We start from the raw sequence: 22,500 nt of genomic DNA, 5'->3' as shown, positions 1-22,500 counted from the left end.
CAGGATCTATCATCAATGATCAACAACTCATCTCTTAGTGATGTCATCATAAAACTGCAAGGTGGACTTGAGATGGTAGCACACAGCTTTATTCTAGCAATGAGATCCAAGACCCTTGCCCAGGTAATGTAAAACAAATCTTTCAAATAAAGCGTAGCATGTATTGTAATAATTGTAATAATTAACTGAGTGAAGCCCTGCTCTATGGTTGCATTGTTTGAGGCAACATTTGGCACCAGTCTTTCTCCTCTATTCATCCAATTTGGCGAACTGGAAAAAATCTCGTTGGCGAGTGGCTAAAGTGAGTGCAAATAACTAGGAATTCATAAAAATATCAACGTCCAAAAAGGAGCAGAAAAGTACATTGTACAGCAAAAGGTTCCTTGATATTCTAGTTGTTTAAATTGAAACGGATTGAACAGAAACAGTGTGAATCTCAGTGTAATTTACTGCAAAAGTAGGTGCCGATAACGTAAAGAGTAGCCGACGGAATTCGCTGGTTGCCGGCTTCTAATGAAACCTCTGATAAGGGGTAAAAAAAAACCTTGTCTGGGCATCCATGATAAGAAAATTTTATTGTCTGCTGGACAACAACCCGCTCAGTTGATAAACCCATTTCTGTGTAAAAAGGGTCAGGTCGCACTAGTGCAAAAAGTTTTTTATTATTTACAAAAAAATCTGTCATCATAATAGTGTTTGGTTCATTAATTTTGGGCTCTACTGTAGTGCGACCCTTCTCTCCAACATTTTAAAAATGAGCAAAATGCACCAAATGTTCAAAGATGCCGCCACTTAAAATTGGCAAGCTCTAGACCTCCCCAAAATGTCACAAAATGTCAAAAAAGCTTTTAAGATTTCAACCAAAAGCACAGTAAAACAGTCTTTTCTAGTAAATTGGCGCCATTCTGTGTAACAAGATGGATCTTTTTTGGCTAATACAAGATCCAGCCCTTTCTATCTGTCCTTTGGGCAAAATAGTAACATCGGACAACCAGACAGGCCATCAGTGAACGAGTTTAAATATAGTTAAATAAAATTTAACATAGTTAACGACTAGGAGCTAGTCTGGTCAGTAGTGTTTTGCAGGCGGTTGTTAGTGTCTTGGCCGTCTGGTAGCGTTGTTCAGCGTTTTGGCGCGTTCTGTAGCGTTTGTTATAGTTACATGGTTCACGACCGGGAGCTAGTCCGGTCAGTAGCGTTTTGCAGGCGTTTGTCAGCGTTGTTATGCGTTTTTGTAGCGTTTGCAGCACTCTTTAGGTTGGGGGGGCCCTGGGGCTGACATGGTTCAGCGGTATTCCTGCGTAGTGCATGCGTTGTCCAATGTGCTTGCAGCGTGTTTGTTGGCGTGGCGTTGTGAGTCGGTTTAGGAGTTTAGTGGTTCTCGGCGTTCTTCTTCTCGCTTCGTTGGCTATCTCGGTCGCTGTCCAGGTTGAAATAGAAGTTCTTCGATCTTCGACCGTCTCCATCTCGTCTTCACCGCCGTGTTGTGGTTCGTCTTACCTTCTCTTGTACCAGTTCCGATAGTCGGCTCGTCGCTCAGATAGCATGGCGTTTCTTTGGCGGGCTTAGTGTAGTGGTTCCCAGTTGTGGTCAACAAAAGAAAAACAACAATAGAGAAAACACAAGGATTTCTTCCGTCATCGACCGTGGTTTCCTCGCCCTCTGTCGTGTCTGTTGGTTTGTCTGTACTCGCTCATCGCTCTTTCGTGCTTCGGACCATCGTGTGCTCCGATACGTTTATTTTGGCGGGCTTAGTGTAGCGGTTCCCAGTTGTGGTCAACAAAGGAATAAATTCTAAGGATTTCGTCAGTCATCGACCAGGGTTTTTTCTTCGGCGGCTGTCGTGTTTATTGGTTTGTCTTTCCTTCACTCGTCGCTCTTTCATCCCTGGACCGTAGTGTGCTCGCCGATCCGTTAGCGTGGCCAAAGGATTTCGTCCTTCATCGCCCGCGGTTTTTTCTCGCTCTCTGTCGTGTTTGTTGGTTCGTTTTTCACTTCTTTTTCGTGGTCGCCTCTAACTCGCTCGTCGCTGGTTGGTGTTCGATCATACATCATGCCGAACCCACCTCGTTCAACCAACAATAGCTTGTCCGCTGGACTTCGTTCGGAGGACATACCTCTCTTGTCCCCCGCGCCGATGGTGGTTTCTACGGCTCCCTCTGGCCCCGTGGCGCCTTTGGCCGTCGATTCGATCGCCGAGGCTGTTGTTCGCGCGCTTGGAAGCACCCTTCCGACTATCATCTCTTCAATTCAAGGGAGCGCCCCCTCGCCATTACCCCCTTCCGTCCTTGGCACTTCTGTTGGCGTCACTCCATCTAGCTCCTCTGGATCGACTGCTGTTTCTTGTGATGTCAATGTCTCGTCTATGGCTTTTGGGGCGTCATCAGGTACGTTTACTTTGCCGGCCTTCATTCCTACCTTTTCTCCTGTGTCAGCCATCACTGACTCAAGCTCGGCCCGCTTCATGGCCCCCATTACCTCTCCATTCGCGAGTCCCAGTGTATCCGGCAGCCTGCCAAGTTTTGGTAACTCTGGATCAGTGCCTACGTCTGAGAAGGCTTTCATTGTTGGTCCTGGTCATGCACCAGTCCCGGCAAAATTGGCCAAGAAGATCATCGAGGGCCAGTTCGTGGAGTTGGCGGATCTACTTACAGTCAATCTCCGAGCTGGGGATCAGGAACCACAGACCTTCCTGGAGGGTAAACTCCTGGTGTCCAACGCAAAACGCAGGCAGGTTGAAATCAAGGATATTCTTACTTGGACTGAGGCCTTCACGATTTTCCAGCTGGTCCTGTGTGCCTCTCACCCCCTGCGTTGGTTAGACTTGACCAGATATAAGCTGCTCATTATTCAAACAGCCCGCCAATATCCAGGTCTGGCTTGGCTTGAATACGATCTGGCCTTCAGAAGGGATGCCGCTGCCTCGGGCCTTACGGATTGGTCCAAAATGAATTTGGATCTGTATAGTTTTCATTTGCGTTTGCCAGCATCGTCCTCACTGCAACCAAGGCCGTCTTCCCTTTCCGGGTTTCCTCAGTCTTCCTCAGACAGCCCAGACTCCCACCGACGCACACCATTCTGCCATTCCTGGAATGAAGGGAAATGCCGGTGGCTATTTGGGAAGTGCAAGTTCCGCCACAACTGCAGCAATTGCGAGGGAGAGCATACCAAGGCTAACTGCCCCTTTCCCCGCTCAGCTGGATTTCGTTCCCGTTCCCGCTCCCCCTCCCCTGGAGGGAGCAGGGGACAGTACTGAGGGGCGAGGTTCGCCCAGTGTTGTGTTTGTACATAGTTTGAATGATGTGATTGCGTTGCCTCGCCAGCCGAATGGATTGCCTCAGTTGGCAAAGTTGTTTTGTCCTGTTCCAGTTTCAGTTCCAGTCTCAGTTCCCGTTTCTGTTCCAGTTAAGCCCAGCGTTCCAGTTGTCTCTTTTGCCCCGTTATCTCCGGTGTCTCAGGTCACACCATTACAGTTGGATCAATTTCAAGCCGAATTATGCCACCATCCCAACAAGTCAGCTGTGGCATTTGTGACTTCTGGCACACGGGATGGATTTCGGATAGGCTTTGACCCATCCTTGGTGTCCCTCAAATCTGCATCTTCAAACATGCGTAGCTCTGCTGAGCACCCATCAGTGATTGACTCCTACTTGCAAGCTGAAGTCTCTTCTGGCAGGGTGGCAGGTCCTTTTCCAGTGCCCCCGCTTCCGTCATTGCAAATAAGTCGTTTCGGGGTGATCCCCAAAACTAATCAGCCTGGGAAGTGGCGTCTCATTTTAGACCTATCATCCCCAGAGGGGCAAAGCGTCAATGACGGCATCCCTAAGCCCCCGTTTACAGTTCAGTATGTTTCAGTGGATGCTTTCATTGATGGCATAATGTCTCTGGGTCGAGGAACGTTAATGGCCAAGTTCGACGTGGCCAGTGCATATCGGAATGTGGCTATCCACCCAGACGATCGCCCCCTTCTTGGCATGAAGTGGCGTGGGCAATATTTTGTGGATTTGGTGCTCCCTTTTGGGCTGCGTTCAGCACCATTTATTTTCACCGCCATTGCAGACCTGGTTGAGTGGATCCTGGTTCACAATTATGAGGTTACATTTCTCCGTCATTACTTGGACGATTTCCTCACTTTGGGCCCACCGGCGTCCCCTGTGTGCCACAACAACCTTCAAACCTGCGTTCGTCTGTGTACAAAACTTGGCTTTCCCCTTAATCCAGATAAGTTGGAGGGACCCGCGACTCGTCTTACAATCCTTGGGATTGAACTTGACTCCGAGAACCTTCAGGCTCGCCTTCCGACTGACAAGAGAGATAGGATTGTTTCACTGTTAGATGAGTGGTCGGCAAAACGTTTTTGTAAACGTCGCGAGCTGGAATCCCTGATTGGCCATCTCCATCACGCCTGCAAGGTCGCCCCACAGGGTAGGACATTCCTTCGCCGGATGATCGACTTGCTTTGTGCCTTTCGCCGTGATGATCACCCCATTAGGCTTAACCAGGAATTTCGGCGGGATTTAACCTGGTGGCGGGAACTGTTCCAAACTTGGGATGGCCTCAGTTTTTTCTGCATGCCCACATGGGCACCTCTCCCAGACTTCCAGGTCTCATCGGATGCAGCGGGCTCTTTGGGCTATGGAGCTATTTTTAAATCCCACTGGTTTGCTGGTGCCTGGTCAGCTGCACAAAGTTCCTCATCCATAGCGTACAAGGAGCTCTTCCCAATTGTAGTGGCAGCCTATCTGTGGGGCTGTCAGTGGGTATCTCGGCGGGTCGAGTTCTTTTGTGACAACGAGTCTGTGGTGGCTGTACTTAAGTCTGGCACCTCGCGGGACAAAAACCTAATGGTGTTGCTGCGTTATTTGACTATGCTGGCCATCCATCATTCCTTCTCATTTACAGCTTCATCTGTTCGAGGCAAAGCTAATCCAGTTGCTGATGCACTCTCTCGATTCCAATTTCAGCGGTTCAGACGCCTGGAGCCACAGGCCGACCCAACCCCGTCTCCTATTCCTGCTTCCCTTCTGGCAGCGCTTCAGATGCCTTGACTCAGAAGTGTCGGTTCTTACTTACCCAAGGTCTTGCACCTTCCACCCGACGAGTGTACCGATCCGCCCAACGTCGATTTACAGACTTTTGCCGCCAGGATGGTCGTGCAAACCAGGATGGCTCCATCCCCCCAGCCACTGAGGAGACTCTCATGCGCTTTGCTTCCTTCCTGGCCGACAACCTGAACCATTCCTCCATCAAGGTCTATCTATCAGCAGTGCGCTCCCTTCACATTGACCATGGCCTTCCCGACCCGCTAGTCAACTGTCTTCGTTTGCAGCGTCTGTTAAGGGGTATTAAGCGAGTTCAAGGTCCAGTGTCACCCAGGCGCCTACCTATCACCATTGATCATCTGAAGGTCATTCAGTGCTCTTTGGACCTGTCTACTAGAGACCATGTGATGTTGTGGGCTGCGTGCTGCTTGGCATTTTTTGGGTTTTTGCGTGCGGGCGAATTCACGGTCAACTCGGCCTTTGATCCTCACACCCATATGACTGTTAGCGACCTGCAAGCGGACTCCTTGGTGAATCCCTCTTGTTTCAAAGTCCGTATCAAGTGTTCCAAGACAGACCCCTTCCGTGTGGGTTGTGATATCTACTTGGGGCGTGGCTCGGGCTCTGTGTGCCCCATAACAGCGTTGGGCACGTACTTGTCTCTGCGTGGGTCTGCTCCAGGGCCCCTGTTCTTGTTTAGTGATGGTCGTCCTCTTACCCGGCAGCAGCTATCATCCTTTTTGCAGTCTACCCTACATGGGGCTGGGTACTCCGGCGCCTACTCTGGCCATAGTTTCCGGATTGGGGCAGCGACCACTGCAGCGGCACGTGGTGTTCCGGATCACCTGATCAAAACCTTGGGGCGTTGGTCGAGCGAGGCATACCAGATCTATATCAGAACTCCAGTTAGTTCCATTGTCCGTGTTTCCTCCCAGTTGGTGGCGTAACAGGTAGTGGATTTCTCTGGTTACCAGCGGGGGTGGGTGCCTCAGGTTTGGGCTATCGGGGGCTTAGGCCTAGTTGCCCCGAGCCCCCTTGCTCCGGGTTCTTCTTACCCGGAGATCCCTTCGGCATGGCGCGGGGGGCTCGTGGCTTGGTTGCGGGTTGGGCAGGCCAGTCGGGTGTTCTAGCGCCTTGGGGATGTGACTGCGGTTGCAGCCCCCAGGCTTCCTGGGCACCTACTCTCCACTGGCGACGTGGGCGTTAAATATAGTTAAATAAAATTTAACATAGTTAACGACTAGGAGCTAGTCTGGTCAGTAGTGTTTTGCAGGCGGTTGTTAGTGTCTTGGCCGTCTGGTAGCGTTGTTCAGCGTTTTGGCGCGTTCTGTAGCGTTTGTTATAGTTACATGGTTCACGACCGGGAGCTAGTCCGGTCAGTAGCGTTTTGCAGGCGTTTGTCAGCGTTGTTATGCGTTTTTGTAGCGTTTGCAGCACTCTTTAGGTTGGGGGGGCCCTGGGGCTGACATGGTTCAGCGGTATTCCTGCGTAGTGCATGCGTTGTCCAATGTGCTTGCAGCGTGTTTGTTGGCGTGGCGTTGTGAGTCGGTTTAGGAGTTTAGTGGTTCTCGGCGTTCCCTCCCTCTCCCCCCCTTTCTTTCTTTTTTTTTGTGCTCTTTTTTTTTTTATTATTATTATTATTATTATTATTATTATTCCACTGAGCTATCTGGCTCAAGTGTGACGGGTGCCTTAGGGGGGCCTGGCGCGGGGGGCTCGTGGCTTGGTTGCGGGTTGGGCAGGCCAGTCGGGTGTTCTAGCGCCTTGGGGATGTGACTGCGGTTGCAGCCCCCAGGCTTCCTGGGCACCTACCCTCCACTGGCGACGTGGGCGTTAACAGCCAAATCTAGACCTTCAGCTCACCATACTCGTACAGCCACTGTACAGGCCTGTACAGTCCACTCGTACAGGCCTGTTCTTGGATAAGGATTATAAGCCAGAGGTCCCATCTCACAAGTACCGTAAACACCGGTGTATAAGCCGCACCTTTTTGCTCAAAATTCTCGGATCAAATCGAGGATGCGGCTTATCTGCGAGAACATCTAGACACATGCCGTAAATTTGCATAAATTAACACGTTTAGCGAAAATTCTTAAGTCTGTATAGACCTGTGCAGCAAATGAATAAGAACTTCATAAAACAATACCACATTGACGCATTGATCATTGCTTTTGCGAGTTTGGTGGCTCCTAAAAGAGCCGTTTTTGTTTGAGCTTACACAATGATTAAGCCTTCTTCGTTAAAAGAACTTTTAACCGGTTTAAATAACATTGCCTTTCTTGAGCAGGTGAACTTTACTCGGCAGGGAATCTCCATTCCACCACAAAGTTGTTTACAATGTTGACACATCGACAGAAATCGATCCACCACGAGCGAGAATGCCTAGTTACTAAGCTAAAACGAACCGAAACGTTCATCAGGTGTTGTTGCATGTAAATTCTAATGAGAAATGGACAGGAATGAAAAATACTGGATTAAAAATGCCAGCGAAAGATCAAATTTATGTCCTAGTCGGATTTTCATACTATTAAAAAGTCAAAAATTATAGGTAGGAGTTTTAGTATTCTCTGTTTTAAATGTTAGAGAGTTAATATGCGGGTTGACACGTGCAAGAAACTTGAAGAAACAGTGCATTTACATGTAAGACATCTTTGTCAAGACTCCACTTTTGATTTATTTTAATTTCTTTCAAACTTTTTTTTCCAAAATCTAAGTTGCTAAACTCAGGGTGTGGCTTATCTGCGAGTGTGGCTGATACGCCGGTTTTTACGGTAACTTCCATGTTCATTAGTTCCCTGTGGGACGTTAAAGAACCCACGAGAAGAGTAGGGGATAGAAGTTCCCAGTGTTGTGGCTGTCCTCTGTGTGTATATGGGTGGTTGGGTGTAGCAGGTCCACATCAGCTGAATAGCTGCCAAAACTTCAACCTGCTCAAACAAAATTAATAAACAACAAACAAACAAACAACCCTTGCCCAAGGATTTTCCGTGAAACATCATTGCCCGATTGCATTCGAAGGTAAAAAGTGGTGACACGTTGTTTGACATGACCAAGTCTACTGTGACCCCAAATGTCCAAAATAGTGTTTTGCGGGAAAATGAAATTCGAGTGAAATGTTATCTCAACAAAGTCAATTTTGTCCTCCAGTGCGACACAGCCGTATTCTTTTATAGGCCTGTTGAACAATGATGGTTATGTATTTGAACTTCTGTTCTCTTAGTGCATCGTTAATGGCCTCATTTTGCATTAGCTAGAATACAGAGAATCATTGGAATAATTAGCAACTATTCACCAAAGTGGAGGTGGCTAGTGGTGGATATTTACTGAGCCGCGAAGTGGCAAGGTAAATATCCACCACTAGCAACCGACACTGAGGTGAATAGTTATTTTAGTATATACTAAAACAGTGAGATAATGTAGCACAAAAAGATGATTTTAACTCATTTATTCCTGCGAAGATTACAACATGTTCGGGCCCAAATTCCACATGAATTGCTCAGAGGTGAATAGCAAAGGATATCCGGAGTTTGAGCACTTTTAGTATATACTGGTACTAATGTTATTTATGTACCAGTAATATTTTGTGTTGGTTGCTTACAGCTGTTGACAGAGCAGAAAGCTCTTTGTGAGGAGACAGCATACAGAAAACCATTGTCAGGTCACGTTTGTTTGCAGTTTGATGATGTGCGGCAATCTGTATTTGAACCTGTGTTAAGGCACATGTACACTGGTGATGTCAGCATCCCTAATGAGAATGAATTGGATGGCATTATGAAGTTAGCTGAAAGGTGAAAGTATTGCATTTAAACAAAGCAGTAATATTTCTTCTGTGGAAGATATTCATTCTGTTATCTGTTCCATTTCTTTCAATTCCAGATTTAGACTGCCCTGTCTCCTGAAAGCATGCAAAGCAACTCGGGAAAAGTCCACTGTCCTCTATGAGGTTGAAGACGATGATGGGATGGCTGACTTTGCAGCCACAAATTTGGGCAAACTTGAAGAAAATCTTTGGCACAAAGATAATGAAGATGAGCTAGATGACAATTTTCAAACCAGTGAAAATCAAGATTTTGAAGATGATATTTTAAATGATGATGATATTGAGGAGATAATGATTTTTCAGACTCAGATGCTACGAAGAAAACAAAGTTTAGAGAGTGGAAATTTTAAGAAGGGGCATGAAAGGCTCACTCATAATGAAGGGTTATCACAAACAAGTGTAACCAGTAATAATTGTGGAGAAGAAGAGGCAGGAAATTCAGGTGAACTTTCATGCCGCTTAAAAGGGAACGAAATTTCTATTGGAGAAGATGGACTGTTACACAATTCAACCGAGGAGGGCAACATGTCACACCGGAAGAGTGAAAATGGGAACCAGTCACACAATTCTTACAAGAAAGACGCCCTTGTTAATCATCCTGCTGACAATGGCCATCTTTCGCTCGTCCCAATTGGAACAGTTGAATCATCACAAATTCTATCTGAGAAAGGAAAGACATCTCAAAAGCCCTATGCTTCTGCCAACTTATCACACCATAACATTGCAACAGAGACTGTGAAACATAACCCAGGTGAAGATTCGCATGGCATTTGTGGCCATGTTAAATTCAAGGAAATAGGTATTTTAAGTAAATTACATGGAACAGGAATTAGAAATGAGGAACAAAGGAAAATTGAGAAGCAAGTGTGTGGTGATGAGGACCTAAAAGCATTACCAGAATCTGAAACTGTAACATCTGCATTTAATGAAAAGCATCTTATGTTCATATATGGTGATGGTCATGTTTCTTCTCATAGCAAAGGAGCACAAAGGGAAGTGGAAACAACTCATAAAGAAGAGTGCTTTCCTATAAGTGAGGGACTGTCCCAGAGAGAGGATCTAACTTGTATTGATAGCGAGTGGGAAGGCAACTCTAATTTGATCAATGAGTCAATAAATTTGTCAATTGAAGATCTCGAAGGGACGGATGGTGATAAAAATAGACTTGTCGAAGTGTATGAAATGCCAAAAGCTTTGTCTGACTGTCCATCTCTTGCAAATGAGGGGCATAGTCCAAGCCCCGACTTAACTCTTCTGGTAGGGGAGGAGAGGTTGGATGAAATGCATAGGTCCCCTCGGGAAGTAAATACACTTGAAGATGATGAAGTGGAAGAACCAGCTGTGGATGTTTCAATAACACTTATCAGTGATAAGGATGATGATGATGAGGTTTGTTTTTCGCATTTTCTGCTTAATTGTTTGTAGTCTGCAAAGCAATGTTTTCAGCCAAGCTTTTCTTCTGCATTTGTAGGGAGCGTTGTTTGCTTTTTGTAACTTGCCTTCACAGAATACCTCTCTTATGTGATTAACTCTCCTGGGTTCTGTGATAAATCCATGGACTTTTTTGTTAGCTTGCTTACCATTTTCATTTCCTTTGGTGTTGAACTGATTATTAATAGCAGCCAAGTGTTATTTAAAAATCCCAGAAAAAAGAAGTTTCCATGTCGTTGGAATTACTCACCCGAAAGAGCCCACCTATTTCAAGGTATACCCCAAAATGTACTTAAATTAATGGTGTTGACACTAAGCTTTAGGCGTGCACATATTGTACTTGTATGTTCTTACAATGTAAGTGAGTATTCCAGCTTGTTGTGGTCTAACAAAAAGGAATCCTGTTTGCACATTGCAGTCTCCTTATTCTTAAAAGCTGATCATTAAGTTTGTTTCCAAGAGACAAAAGGAGGTGAGAAACACATTCCCGGTCGTAAGCCCTAAAACCCACTGACTGCAAATTTTGTTTTTCCTCTATTGTATACGAGCAGTGCTTCCAAAGGACAGAATTTCTTCCCCTTATGAAGTGCAGGAAGATATTCATTTATAATGTAAACTAATTAATTGGCTATTTTTCTTTTTGTTTTTAGGCAAGTGATGTCTCTTCTCCAAAAACAAACCTTGCCATTGTGCTGGAAACACCTCGGATTTCAAGAAGCTTACATCAAAGGAAGTCTTCATCAACGAACACTTTTAGTGAAGAGAATGATGAGGATGGTGATGTTAGTTTTATTGGTTCCTCTCCTTCCAAGACACGCAAAAAATTGGAGGAGGAAGCCACTAAATATTTGTTTGAGTTAAAAGAACGAGTTATGCATGGCAAGGGCAAAAAACAAGGAAAAGCAAAGATCAAGAAAAATGGGAGCAAAAAATCTGTGACAGTATATTCTGTAAAACATACATCGCCATCAAAAAAGCAGTCGCCTCGTTGCAGACAGGAAAACGAGGGTGCAACGTCTCAGTCATTAAGTGATATTACGACTTCCCCAAGGGTATTTACTCCACAGGGTTCTTCGCCAGTGGGCCACTCCCCTCACTTGGGTGGTAACTCACCAATGTTAGAATCTCCAATTGATTTTGGAAAGTGTATTTCTCCTATATGGGAACAGGAACAGGAACAGGAGGGCTCTGCACCTGACTACTTTACAGCTAAGCAGTCTTCTCCTCAATCACCTGTTTTTGTTCAACTGGACTCAGTCATCCAGTCACCTGGAATTCAAGGGAAAGAAAAAGGTGACTGTGTAAGTCAACACGTGGCTGACTTTGCTGGAGATATTTGCAGAAATTCTAACATTGACTTTGCAAAAAGTGTGGATCGTCAAGATTCTGTTGATGTTGAAGTGGTGGATAACTGTGCTGACGAAACTGAAGGAGATTTTGATAGATCATTGGTCATGTCTTTTCAGGATGTCATATCTCCCCCAGTCCCTTCGCCAGACTTCATATTTGTAGAACCCCTTTTGCACCCTGCTTCTCCTTCCCTGGCCACTTCTCCTCAAACACATACAATCTTGTCATCAGTGGATCCTGTTGTTGCTTATTGTAAGTCCCCAGTGTCAGACAGCATGTCGGGTGACTATCCACAGGCAAATTCGCCTATGTCCCCCTCAGTTTGTTCATTTAGCTCACATCATGCTGATACTAGTCTAAAAATTACCAAGGGAGAGTGCGTGAAGAAGCTGGAATTAAAACAGAGTGTAAATAACAAAGAAAGTGTTAAATTGGCAACTTTTGATCCAGACATACCTTTAATGGAGAGAATTAGGGCGGCTCGTAATGGTAACCAAAACATTTGTCTTCTTACAAATGGTGAAGACAGCAGTGACAATAGCATTGATTCAATTGTTGAAGAGTTTGAATGTTATGATGATGGTGGGTACAATGTTGACATAATGGAATTGAAGAACCTTGAAAATTGTGTGGAGGATTTGAACGTGGAAAGAAACTTGGAGAAGGAAGAAATATCTGATTCAAAATTGACTAATCTTTCACAGGATAATAAAGGTACAAAGAATGGTGTTAGAAAGATGATTCCAAATCATCAGAGAAAGGAGAAGTTCAGTAATGGTCACAAAAAAGTAAGCATCCCAAAGAAACAGGGACAAGAGATTGAAAGTCACTTACAAATGCCACCAGGGCCGACAGTCAGTCAACCATTGACACCCATGCCTATGTACCATGAAATGGACACGCCCACATTAAAGGTACAGAGCACCATATAAATTTTAAGGGTGATTTCAAATTTAAAAGAAAAGTCAATTGGAATGTTAAGTTTTAAACTTTTTTGTGCTAAGTTGAAAAGGTTAAAAGCTAAGCCCACTGAAAAATGTCCCCTTTCAACCCATTCACTCCAGACCCTGAGAGTGAGATGTATAGATTTTACTCTGGTAAACGCCAGACAACATTTCTCTCTGAGTGGGGGCACTTCAAGGGTGAATGGGTTAAAAAGCTAGTTCAATTTTTCTAGACCAAAATACTTGTTCCTTCCGATTTTCCAATTTGTTTACTTATTTTCCAGAATGTCTCTCAAAAATTGGAATTCAAGAGTTTTGCTTACCATTTCAACAAAACAAGGCTCCACTCGTTTATTTTTTGCTTTTAAAAAGAGCTTGATGGTATTAATAAACAGGGGTGTGGGGCTTGCTCAACCAGAAAAGTTTTAAAAGTGGAATGCTGGAAAACGCATTTCACAGGAATTTTGGGTTTGAAGGCTGATGTTATGAGAGGGGTAAACCATACTGCAATCAAACTGCAAAGAAAGACAACTTGAGAGTGGTCTGCTCATGTAATCTCAAGCCTAGTATACTAGGCACTTCTTTTTGCTTTACTATTAAAATAACTAAAGAAAAATATCATTTTTGGTCTTCACTGTAGTCACTGTTGTGTCAAATATCATGTGTCTAGACCATGCTGGAAAATGTTAGGTTAACTGCATACAGCATAGCATTATAGAATGTGAACGATAAAAATATTTTCTAGTTCTTAGAAAGCATTGAAATCCAGTGGAGAGTTACCCCTGATTATAGGAAATTAACGCTTGTGTCAATAAGCACGATTTGTTTAATATTGAACGGAAATTTGCTTATTGCTGTCATTGTAACATTAATTGACTGTAGAACTTCAAAATGCAAACAATGATCGTGCAATTGTCGTCCATGATACCGAAATGCAAGCAAACGGACAGAAAATGCGTTTCAAGTACAGTAAACGATTCACTAATGTGAAAGATTGATGCGAAATACAGTGCGCGAATAAAATCTGTTTGACTAGGTGTCAAGAATGTCTGGACTGTGTCTCACATTTAAGGGCAAAATAATGGTAATTAAAATCGCAGAAATTGAAGTACTACTGAATTAACAGCCCTAAAATTAACGTTAACGTAAATTAACACGACTTAAATTAACGCTGTCATTTGTTGTTGGTCTTTTTTGTACAGAATGAGCTGCACAACTTTGGAGTACGTCCTCTTCCCAAGAAAAAGATGATTTTAAAGCTGAAAGAAATTTATGATTATACTCATCAAGGTACAGTAAATTGTTAACAATTACTGACCTTAGCTGACATTTTCTTCCCGTAAATCTGCATATTAAACCTCTCATTCCGAAGGGGTTCTCCATTGACGAGTACTGTAAAAATTATCTGGTATTAAACTGAGTAAAATCTGTAAATGACCATCTTAGAAGGCAAAGGATTAAATTAAGTCTTTTCTTTGGATTTGTATAATTTATTTTTTTAACACATTAAATTTTTGTGCTGGCTGGTGTATGTACATGTATTGTTTGAGAAAGAAAAAATAGACTGCACTAAAAAAAGTTTATGAACTTCCATTTTGTGCAGAGCGCATTTCTCAAAGGAATGGCCCTTCCGAAGACAAAAATATGGTACATTTAGCTTCCTTTCATCTGATCTCTTTAACAGTGATTCCACCCTATCAGGAAAGTAAAAATGAACCAGTGTCACATCCTCCTGATTCCCTGACATCCACGAATGTGGATTCCCATGATGGTGAGGAACTTGAAGGCAGTGGAACAGCTAGCAGTGATGATAGGTCAGAGTTTGAAGTTATATTTCAAAAACGAGTGCGAGTGTTTTACCGAGGTTTCCAAACACGAGAAAACTGATGGATAAAACACGAAGCACGAGTTTTTGAAATGGCTTCTCAATCGGCGCCTAATTGCAAACAAAAGGAAATAAAAGAACAAAAGAAAGCAAAAATCACATAAGCATGTGATTTTTGCTTTCTTTTCCTTAATCAGCGCACAGTTTGTGATGATAATGTCCTTGTTTTTCACAACTGAAGCTTGTTTATTTCAAGTAGCCACAATTTGCATTCAGTGGCGTCCATCTAGTTCCGAAACATGGACGGGTTAGCTGAGGATGAATTTTGCCGGTTTCGACGGCCCAAAAGTGTGCAAGAAGTAGATTTTTTGCTTGTACAGTCCAAACCTAAAAGGGGACAAACAATAGAAGTAATAAAGTTTTGTTGAAGTTGTGTATTGCTTTTTCTAATTGATTTCCAAACACACGTGTTTGGATATCCAAACACGCTGTTTTTTACCACGGTATCAAGGTGCATCCATGTGACCTAAATGCGGGCACGCAATTGGTTTATCACTTGATGAATTATAAATGAGTTTGAGAAGGAACGGGTAGTTAATATTTTAATTAAAGTTTAATATTGATTTTAATTTAGCACCACCATCCTTTTGTAGATACAGAAGTTGTTCTTCTTATTCAAGCCACAGAGCATGACAACTGCAGTTATTGTAATAATAGTACTGGTACTTGCAAATGACTTTAATAAAGATAAACTATTTAAAAGTGCATGTAAAAACATAGGCAGCCCAAGCTCGCGTCACTACAGACAGCCGTTGAGAATTTAAACGCGTTGTAAGACTTTGTATGGGAAATCAAATACCGTCGATGATAAAGCCTAAAAAATGCTCAATTTAACTTTCATTCAATAAAGTGAATAAAAATGACTCACCTCTGGTGTATTCTTGTGCCTTTTGGAGCTTATTACACCGTTTCGGGAATTCTGTGTTTTCAGTGTTTTCAATGTTCTAAGACGAAGTCAAGGCTGCACACTACAATTCCGACCGTTGTCAGCTCAGAGGCGGTTTGCGACTCGAAAATCCATCCCAGCCAAGATTTTTTCACGCAAAGCTAAAGCCACATCATTTGCGAACCTCCGAGAATGTTTCGTCGTCAAAAAACCCCACGCACTTGGCTGCAAAGGAGCATTTTCTGCTTCGATTTCCACGATAGCTAATGAATTTAACTGCTTATGATCACCGACGAGGACACGGAGCTTGGGTCCGAGGTCAAATCAACTCCACCCGATGAGGTACAGTCATTACAACACTTACCCCATCCCCACAGCGGCTTATCGTAACAGCTCCATGGTTACGAGAAGCCGCTGTGGGGATGGGGTAAGTGTTGTAATGACTGTACCTCATCGGATGGAGTTAATTTGACCTCGGACCCAAGCTCCGTGTCTTCACTGGTCATCAGTTGCAGTTAAATTCATCAGCTATCGTGGAAATCGAAGCAGAAAATGCTCCTTTGCAGCCAAGTGTGTGGGGTTTTTTTACGATGAAACATTCACGGAGGTTCGCAAATAATGTGGCTTTAGCTTTGCGTGAAAAAATCTTGGCTGGGATGGATTTTCGAGTTGCAAACCGCCTCTGAGCTGACAACGGTCGGAATTGTAGTGTGCAGCCTTGACTTCGTCTTAGAACATTGAAAACACTGAAAACACAGAATTCCCGAAACGGTGTAATAAGCTCCAAAAGGCACAAGAATACACCAGAGGTGAGTCATTTTTATTCACTTTATTGAATGAAAGTTAAATTGAGCATTTTTTTAGGCTTTATAATCGACGGTATTTGATTTCCCATACAAAGTCTTATAACGCGTTTAAATTCTCAACGGCTGTCTGTAGTGACGCGAGCTTGGGCTGCCTATGGTAAAAATACGGCTTTCGCGGATACACGTAAACCAGTGGCCATCTACGAAATCAGCAACCTCAACGGTAACACTGAACCCCGATTTGTTGCTTCCAATGATCTGAGCACTTGGTAGAAGATAAGTAATTTGATAGTTTAGTTTTTTTAAAATTAACGAAAAACGTTGGCATATTGTGTTTCAGTGGTGAGGGGGATGCAGAGTTTGGAGACTGCACAATTATGATTGAAGACGAGGCTGTTACCGCCTCACAACAGGTAGGAAACATTGGTTTGGAAATTCGCTGAATGAATGAAGAATGAATGAGCAGGATTACGAAGAAATTCACGCATTTCAAGTTAGGTTCACCTTGTATGGGAACCGTAGTCTACAAAATCACAAACAAATGTTGCACTCTAAGATTTCAATCAATTAGCTTATAGGACCAGCAAGTTCTAACTTAGACTATAGCGTAATATAATAATCATTTTACCTCCAGAGCAGATAAAATAATGCTTTCCTTTTCTGCCGTTTCTTTCTTTAAACTTTTCAACAATGAACAACCTTCACAGTACAAATTATTGGCCAAAACGAAAATTACTTGGAACACGAGTTTGTTAAGCACTGGCTGAATTTTTTAAAATATAATCAGCCCAAATAGTGACCCCACAAAAGAGAAATACATTCCACTGGTTTTCACTTCTGTGATTACATATGTCAGCATTAGTCAGTCATCAGGAAGTCAAATTAACTTTGCTTGTAATTCACTTCATTTGATTGACATTGTAAACAATTTTCATTTGTAAAAATCAGTTGTTCCTAATAAACAAATGGAAAGAGGAATTACCAGCCAAAGGAGCATATATATGAACCGCAGGTGCTTGTTTCAAAATCCGGCACAGCACAAATAGAGATCTTTAGATTGTAAAGACGAGGACGACTACGAGTACGAGCTTTTCTCAAAGAACAAGAGTGAGCGCGCGCAAACCAGCGTCATTTTGGCGGGAAAAACGTGATACGGTCGTCTTTTTAGTACGAGGTTTTGCAAACATGTGTCAAAACAAGTCAACAACAGAGTAGCAGTTTTGGCATTTTTCGATCAGCAAAAAGGCTCAGTTACCAGCAAGAAGAATAACTGAGCAACCTACACTGCTAACGAAGAGTAAGATTAATCGTTCGGGTTATAAATTTTCTAAGTCTTTTCGCTAAAAACGGGCAGTCAAATAGGCCATTTCCGAGTTCATGTCTGCCTTCTCTTCAAAACGAGTCTAAGTGCGAAGTATTTGTGATGGTAATTAGTTCTACTTTACATATGAATGAAAACTAATTATCATAACAAAAACTTCGCACTTAGACTCGCTTTGAAGAGGAGGCAGACATGAACTCGGAAATGGCCTATTTCGTACTCGTTCTCGTCCTCGTCCTAGAATCTAAAGGTTCCTATTATGAATCCCACTGTTACCCAACCGAAGGAGAGGATAAGTAGGGCTGCTGCATTAACAAGAGTTCTTCTCTTTTTATAGCTTTTGGTCCCTTTGCAGGTTAATAACTGGAACTTAAAAGAGAGACTTACAAGTTATATCCAAAGTAACCCTGAGATGTACAAAAAAATACTGAAGTTTCAGGTACTTTTGGCCTTTGCAAGTTGATATGTTTAAGGTAGACTGCTGAAGTCGCTTCCAAGTCAGTCGAGCATCCAGCCACGCAAGCGAGCCGAAAAGGCAAGGGGAGAATGGGGGAGAGAAGGCTCGACTGAGTTAGAAGGGACTGCTAGCAGTCTAATGTTTAAGGTTACATGACACATCAACTGTGATGTTTGAAGAGTTCGTAAGAAGGTCTTTCGGTTTGTTGTTGAAAAAAATGTTCTTGGCGGACACGATTTTGTTGTGCTGCACTTGGTCATTTTTCTACTTCCTTTGCCAACTATGAGAGGCAAAAACAGTTTTGTAATGGCAATTTCCTGAACGTTCTACCAGCTGCTTGCTTTGTCATTGGATTCTGATCAGTTTACTGTATTGTTAGCGTCTGTTTTGCTTGAAACATTCAGCGATAGCTAAGTTGTTGAGCAACGTTTTGATGACTCCTTGTCATCATTCTCAAGCTATTTCAATTATTAAGTCGATGAGATATGTATACATGAAAGGGGTATGAAAATGTCATGGTATGGGTTTAGGTAAAATAAAGCAAGTCTGTTGTCTTGTAAAGAGTTTGGCACGAACGGAATGTGATTGCATGGTTAAGTCTGGGTTGCATTTTCTTGATGTACAGCATCTTTTGCATCAAACAGTCCAGCTTTGTGCGCCATTTCTTTGGAATAATAAACTGGCCTTGTAAATTGAAAACATGCGGCTTATTGTCTTCTTTCAAGTGTTTTATTCCCAATGGCAGGGTATTTGTGTTGAGTGAGGCATTGAAAGAAGTGCCAGCTAGGATGCGTACTTATAACACAACCTGCATGACACAGATTACGTTAGAATTCGCAGACAACGGAGTGCTGGTTGAGGAGGGGAGCTTTGGCCTCTACCACTTTGATTTCGTCACTAATTGTCGTTCTTGTTGTTAACCCCGGTTGAACTGCTTATGGGTTAAGGTTAGGATTGGGAAGTATCGGACTTTCCCTGAGTAATCATCTACCGGGTATAACAATTTTCATCTCAGTCATCCCTTCAGTAGCGAGAATGCACCGTTTCCGCAAATTCAGTCCTAGCAGTATAGCGAGACAATAATATTGCCACGTGAACTTAGTTGAATGGCCTGGCTGGTTTCCACGAGTCTCCCAGGTGCGAGTCCTGCCGAGAAGCGCTCGGATTTTTTCCTCGTATCCCTGAGTAACCATTGAAACCAATATCATCTCTCCAACAGGTTAACAAATGCCATGTCAGTCATTCATTTCATTAGCGATATTTGGGCTGAGTGAGTTTGTTCTCCAATTCACCCAAAGGGTTTCTTCTCTCAGCACTCCATATAACGGCTCGAAATTGCGACCAATACAGTCGCCTGCATTTTTTCCGTTTGCGACTAAAATATCCGGTGAAGTCGCAATTTTGCTATTTGCTTTCAACTTCGCTGTTTTGAAACAAAAGGGTTAGCAGTTGCCACTTTGCGGGTACTTTTGCTAAAATAAATAAAGAAATGACAAAATTGTTGTTTCTCGCCGTGAATGTTCTTGCAATCTGAAGATAGCGTAATTGTAGCGTAATGTAGCTGCGATGTTTACGGGCACAACTCCATTCTTTCAACAATTTGCACAAAAGTATTTGCGGGCTCATATTTTGTTTTGCTAAACCGCTGACAACACAATGCAGCGTGACGATTTTGCGACTAAACTTAGCTAAATTGCGACGAATTTTCCTATGTTGCCGCAAAATTGCGACAGGATTTTTCATTAATTTTGAACCCTGATATATCTCCCTTTCATCAACAGTCAGCATTGGAATTGGTCTGCTTGAATTCGATTTGATTTGTTGCGCAGTCTTCCAAATTCGTGGAGCATTTGTACTTGTGTGTCTTATTGTTCTTTTTTTCATGTTTTAATTGTTTGTTAGCCGTTGGAGTTGGTTTCCCTTCATCAAAATTTGAAAGCAGGTGGCATCAACTGCGGTCTAGGAAAGCTGGTAGATTTTCTTGATGAGCAGGTAACAGCTGGAACTTTTAGTCATGTGTCTCCATTAGCTACTACGGTTTCTCAAATATTTGCAAACCACTGGTTTCCATTGACTCCCTTGTCATACATGGTACAGGTGATTTTGTGATGTACTGTAATCAAAAGGAGTACCAACAATCAATAGTGTGATACTAAAGAGATCGGGTTTTACGCTATCCAAAGATGAGTGGAATCAGTAGAGGCATATTTCACTTACCATCTGGCATCTCAAAAATGAAATTGTTTTATTGCACATGTACTTTGTTCTAAAGAAATCAATTGTCAAACACTCGGTCAAGTAGTACCCAAACACGAAAAAATGTACAAAGTACTAATCAACTTTGGCAGCCCTCTAGCCGGAAATAATTCGTAGCATGCAAGACCTCCGGCGCGGTGGCCTCATGGTTAGAGCGCTCGACTCCGGATCGAGTGGTCCGGGTTTGGGTCCTAGCTGGGGACATTGTATTGTGTTCTTGGGAAAGACACTTTACTCTCACGGTGCCTCTCTCCACCCAGGTGTATAAATGGGTACCGGCGAAATGCTGGGAGTAACCCTGCGATGGACTAGCATCCGATCCAGGGGGGAGTAGAAATACTCCTAGTCGCTTCAATGCTAATGAAACCGGAGATAAGGGCCGGCCTGATGGGCCTTCTGGCTCGTAAGCAGAGACTTAAGACTTTTATGCAAGGCCTACAAATTCTTGAAGAAACTGCTGGTTTTGTGACTCCCAGAATTAAGTGTATCCTCTAAGCCAATTACATTTAAGATAATGAGTAAAATGAAATATCTAGTGAAAATATCTCGTTAACTATTCTTTCATTTTTGGAATGAGTAAAGTAAGCATAAAATACAGATTAGCGAAAGTGCTTCATTTTTCTGTCCTTTAACTTTTTGCTTTCAGTGTATCACTTTTACAACTGCTGGTTCAAGAACACGGGTGCAGAAAAGGCGGGGAAGAAAAAAGAAGAATAAATCATAATGAGATACAAAATTAGATACAAATTAGATACAAAAAAGGAATGGGAAAAATGTAAATTATCTTGAAATTAAAATGTATTATTTTACCTGTTTGCCTTTGCTTAAGGTAATTCCCTTGAAAATGACGTAATATCCAGATTTCTGTCAAACTTGGAACAATTGATATTCATGCAATGGACATTAAAAAAATGTAGTAAAAAGATGGAGTCCCCGTGCTCGTTTTCGCGCTGCGTGCCCTTTATTTTGTGTTTTTTACCGAATTACGCGAGAAGCGTTCGAAACTTGATCAACCGGAAAAATTGTAGTTATATGGCAAAAGCTACTGCATACTACTGAAATCGTGAACCTACTTGTTTGTCCCGGCCAAAATCTTTCAGTAAAGTGATTTCAAATCGCTCGATCTTACAAAAAAAAAAGTAAGCAAATTGGATCGCTACATCATCAACTCACACTCAGTATCTGGCTCCAAATGCAGTTTTCACATCATTTATAGACATACTACAACTTCTACTATCCAACTTTTTTTCCTCCTTAAAATATGTTTCCCTTGTACCTATTGCGAGTACTTGAAACCATTAAAAAGAGGGGGTCACCGTGCTCGTTCAGGAGAAAATCGCCATTCCTTTACAGATTAAGCTTGGCGTCAGTGAAAATCCGCCATTTTATCAATGTGCGCGAGCTAGTGCGCGCGCCAATGACGCAAGAAATTATGCGCAGTCGGGTTGGGCAATGCAAAACCAGGGAAGCACCCAATCTCGACCCCAGAGGTCTTCTCTTGACCGAGAGAGAGAAGAGCTCTGGGAAACCCTGAACAAAGTGTCCTCTTTTTGGCTTTCGTGAAGAACAATCAAAAGCGTCTCTAATTGGTGCATTCATGTTCGCACGAAGAGTGAGCAGGCGATGTAAGGTTCAAATAGCCGATTTTTGGCTATAAGAACCCTACAGCGCATGTTCTGCTACACAGAATTTCCCAGAGCCTTGGGTCGATCCGAATCTCTGGTGACGAGAATGGGAAGCACCTTTAATCAGAAACTCTCATATATTATTATTATTATTATTATTATCTCGCAATATAAAACTTTGGAATGCTTTCCACATTATGAGTAGTATAGGGCGCATAACGTAACCTACACCACTTGAGAAGCTACAATTAGAAGTAAAAAAATTAGGTACGGAACCTAGTACAATTCTAATATACATAATGATATGAATCTCTCTACTTAGAGAGCCAATTCAGAATATTATTAAATTCTATAATCCGTAAAACCTGCGCAAAAATATGATGATATCATTATCTCTACTAAAAGCCTATTTAGAAAATTATTCAGTGTTATACACTCGTTATCTCTTATAAACCTACACGAGGCCATCATAATTTGGTTATCTCTACTAAAAGCCTATTTAGAATCATATCAAACTCTTATCCACTATAAAAACTGCGTAGAAAATAATTAAAATACAGGTTTTGCGACAGCCCTTGTGTTTCTGGATTTCAGAAGAAAAAAGAAAACCTGAAGTCTAGTGTCCTTATCGCCCTAACTAAGTATTTATCTTAAATGTTCTGGCAATGTTCAAAGTG

General features: G+C 42.6%; 1 protein-coding gene across 2 annotated transcripts in view; it reads left to right on the top strand.

Moving 5' to 3' along the window:
• LOC138016789 (structure-specific endonuclease subunit SLX4-like) overlaps nucleotides 1–21,121 on the top strand; it is a 34,286-nt gene extending 13,165 nt beyond the window's left edge. Inside the window, exons 7-17 of one of the 2 annotated variants that reach the window (XR_011125876.1) lie at nucleotides 1–123; nucleotides 8,643–8,830; nucleotides 8,919–10,251; nucleotides 10,944–11,895; nucleotides 12,348–12,557; nucleotides 13,790–13,877; nucleotides 14,272–14,401; nucleotides 16,505–16,577; nucleotides 17,841–17,924; nucleotides 19,845–19,934; nucleotides 20,845–21,121. The exon at nucleotides 1–123 is cut by the window's left edge and continues 39 nt beyond it. Coding sequence is in view for 1 of the 2 variants with exons in the window: in XM_068863973.1 (XP_068720074.1) it covers nucleotides 1–123; nucleotides 8,643–8,830; nucleotides 8,919–10,251; nucleotides 10,944–12,557; nucleotides 13,790–13,877; nucleotides 14,272–14,401; nucleotides 16,505–16,577; nucleotides 17,841–17,924; nucleotides 19,845–19,934; nucleotides 20,845–20,922 (3,801 nt within the window). In the remaining variant the exon portion in view is untranslated. Of the gene's footprint in view, nucleotides 124–8,642; nucleotides 8,831–8,918; nucleotides 10,252–10,943; nucleotides 12,558–13,789; nucleotides 13,878–14,271; nucleotides 14,402–16,504; nucleotides 16,578–17,840; nucleotides 17,925–19,844; nucleotides 19,935–20,844 lie in introns of both variants that reach the window. The other variant, XM_068863973.1, reaches the window with a different exon arrangement.
• The last annotated feature ends 1,379 nt before the right edge of the window (nucleotides 21,122–22,500 follow it).

Source organism: Montipora capricornis, chromosome 9 (assembly GCF_036669925.1).
Source record: "Montipora capricornis isolate CH-2021 chromosome 9, ASM3666992v2, whole genome shotgun sequence".
Lineage (NCBI taxonomy): Eukaryota > Metazoa > Cnidaria > Anthozoa > Scleractinia > Acroporidae > Montipora > Montipora capricornis.
The sequence above is the reverse complement of the archived record's forward strand: the minus strand, read 5'-3'. Positions and strand labels throughout refer to the sequence as shown.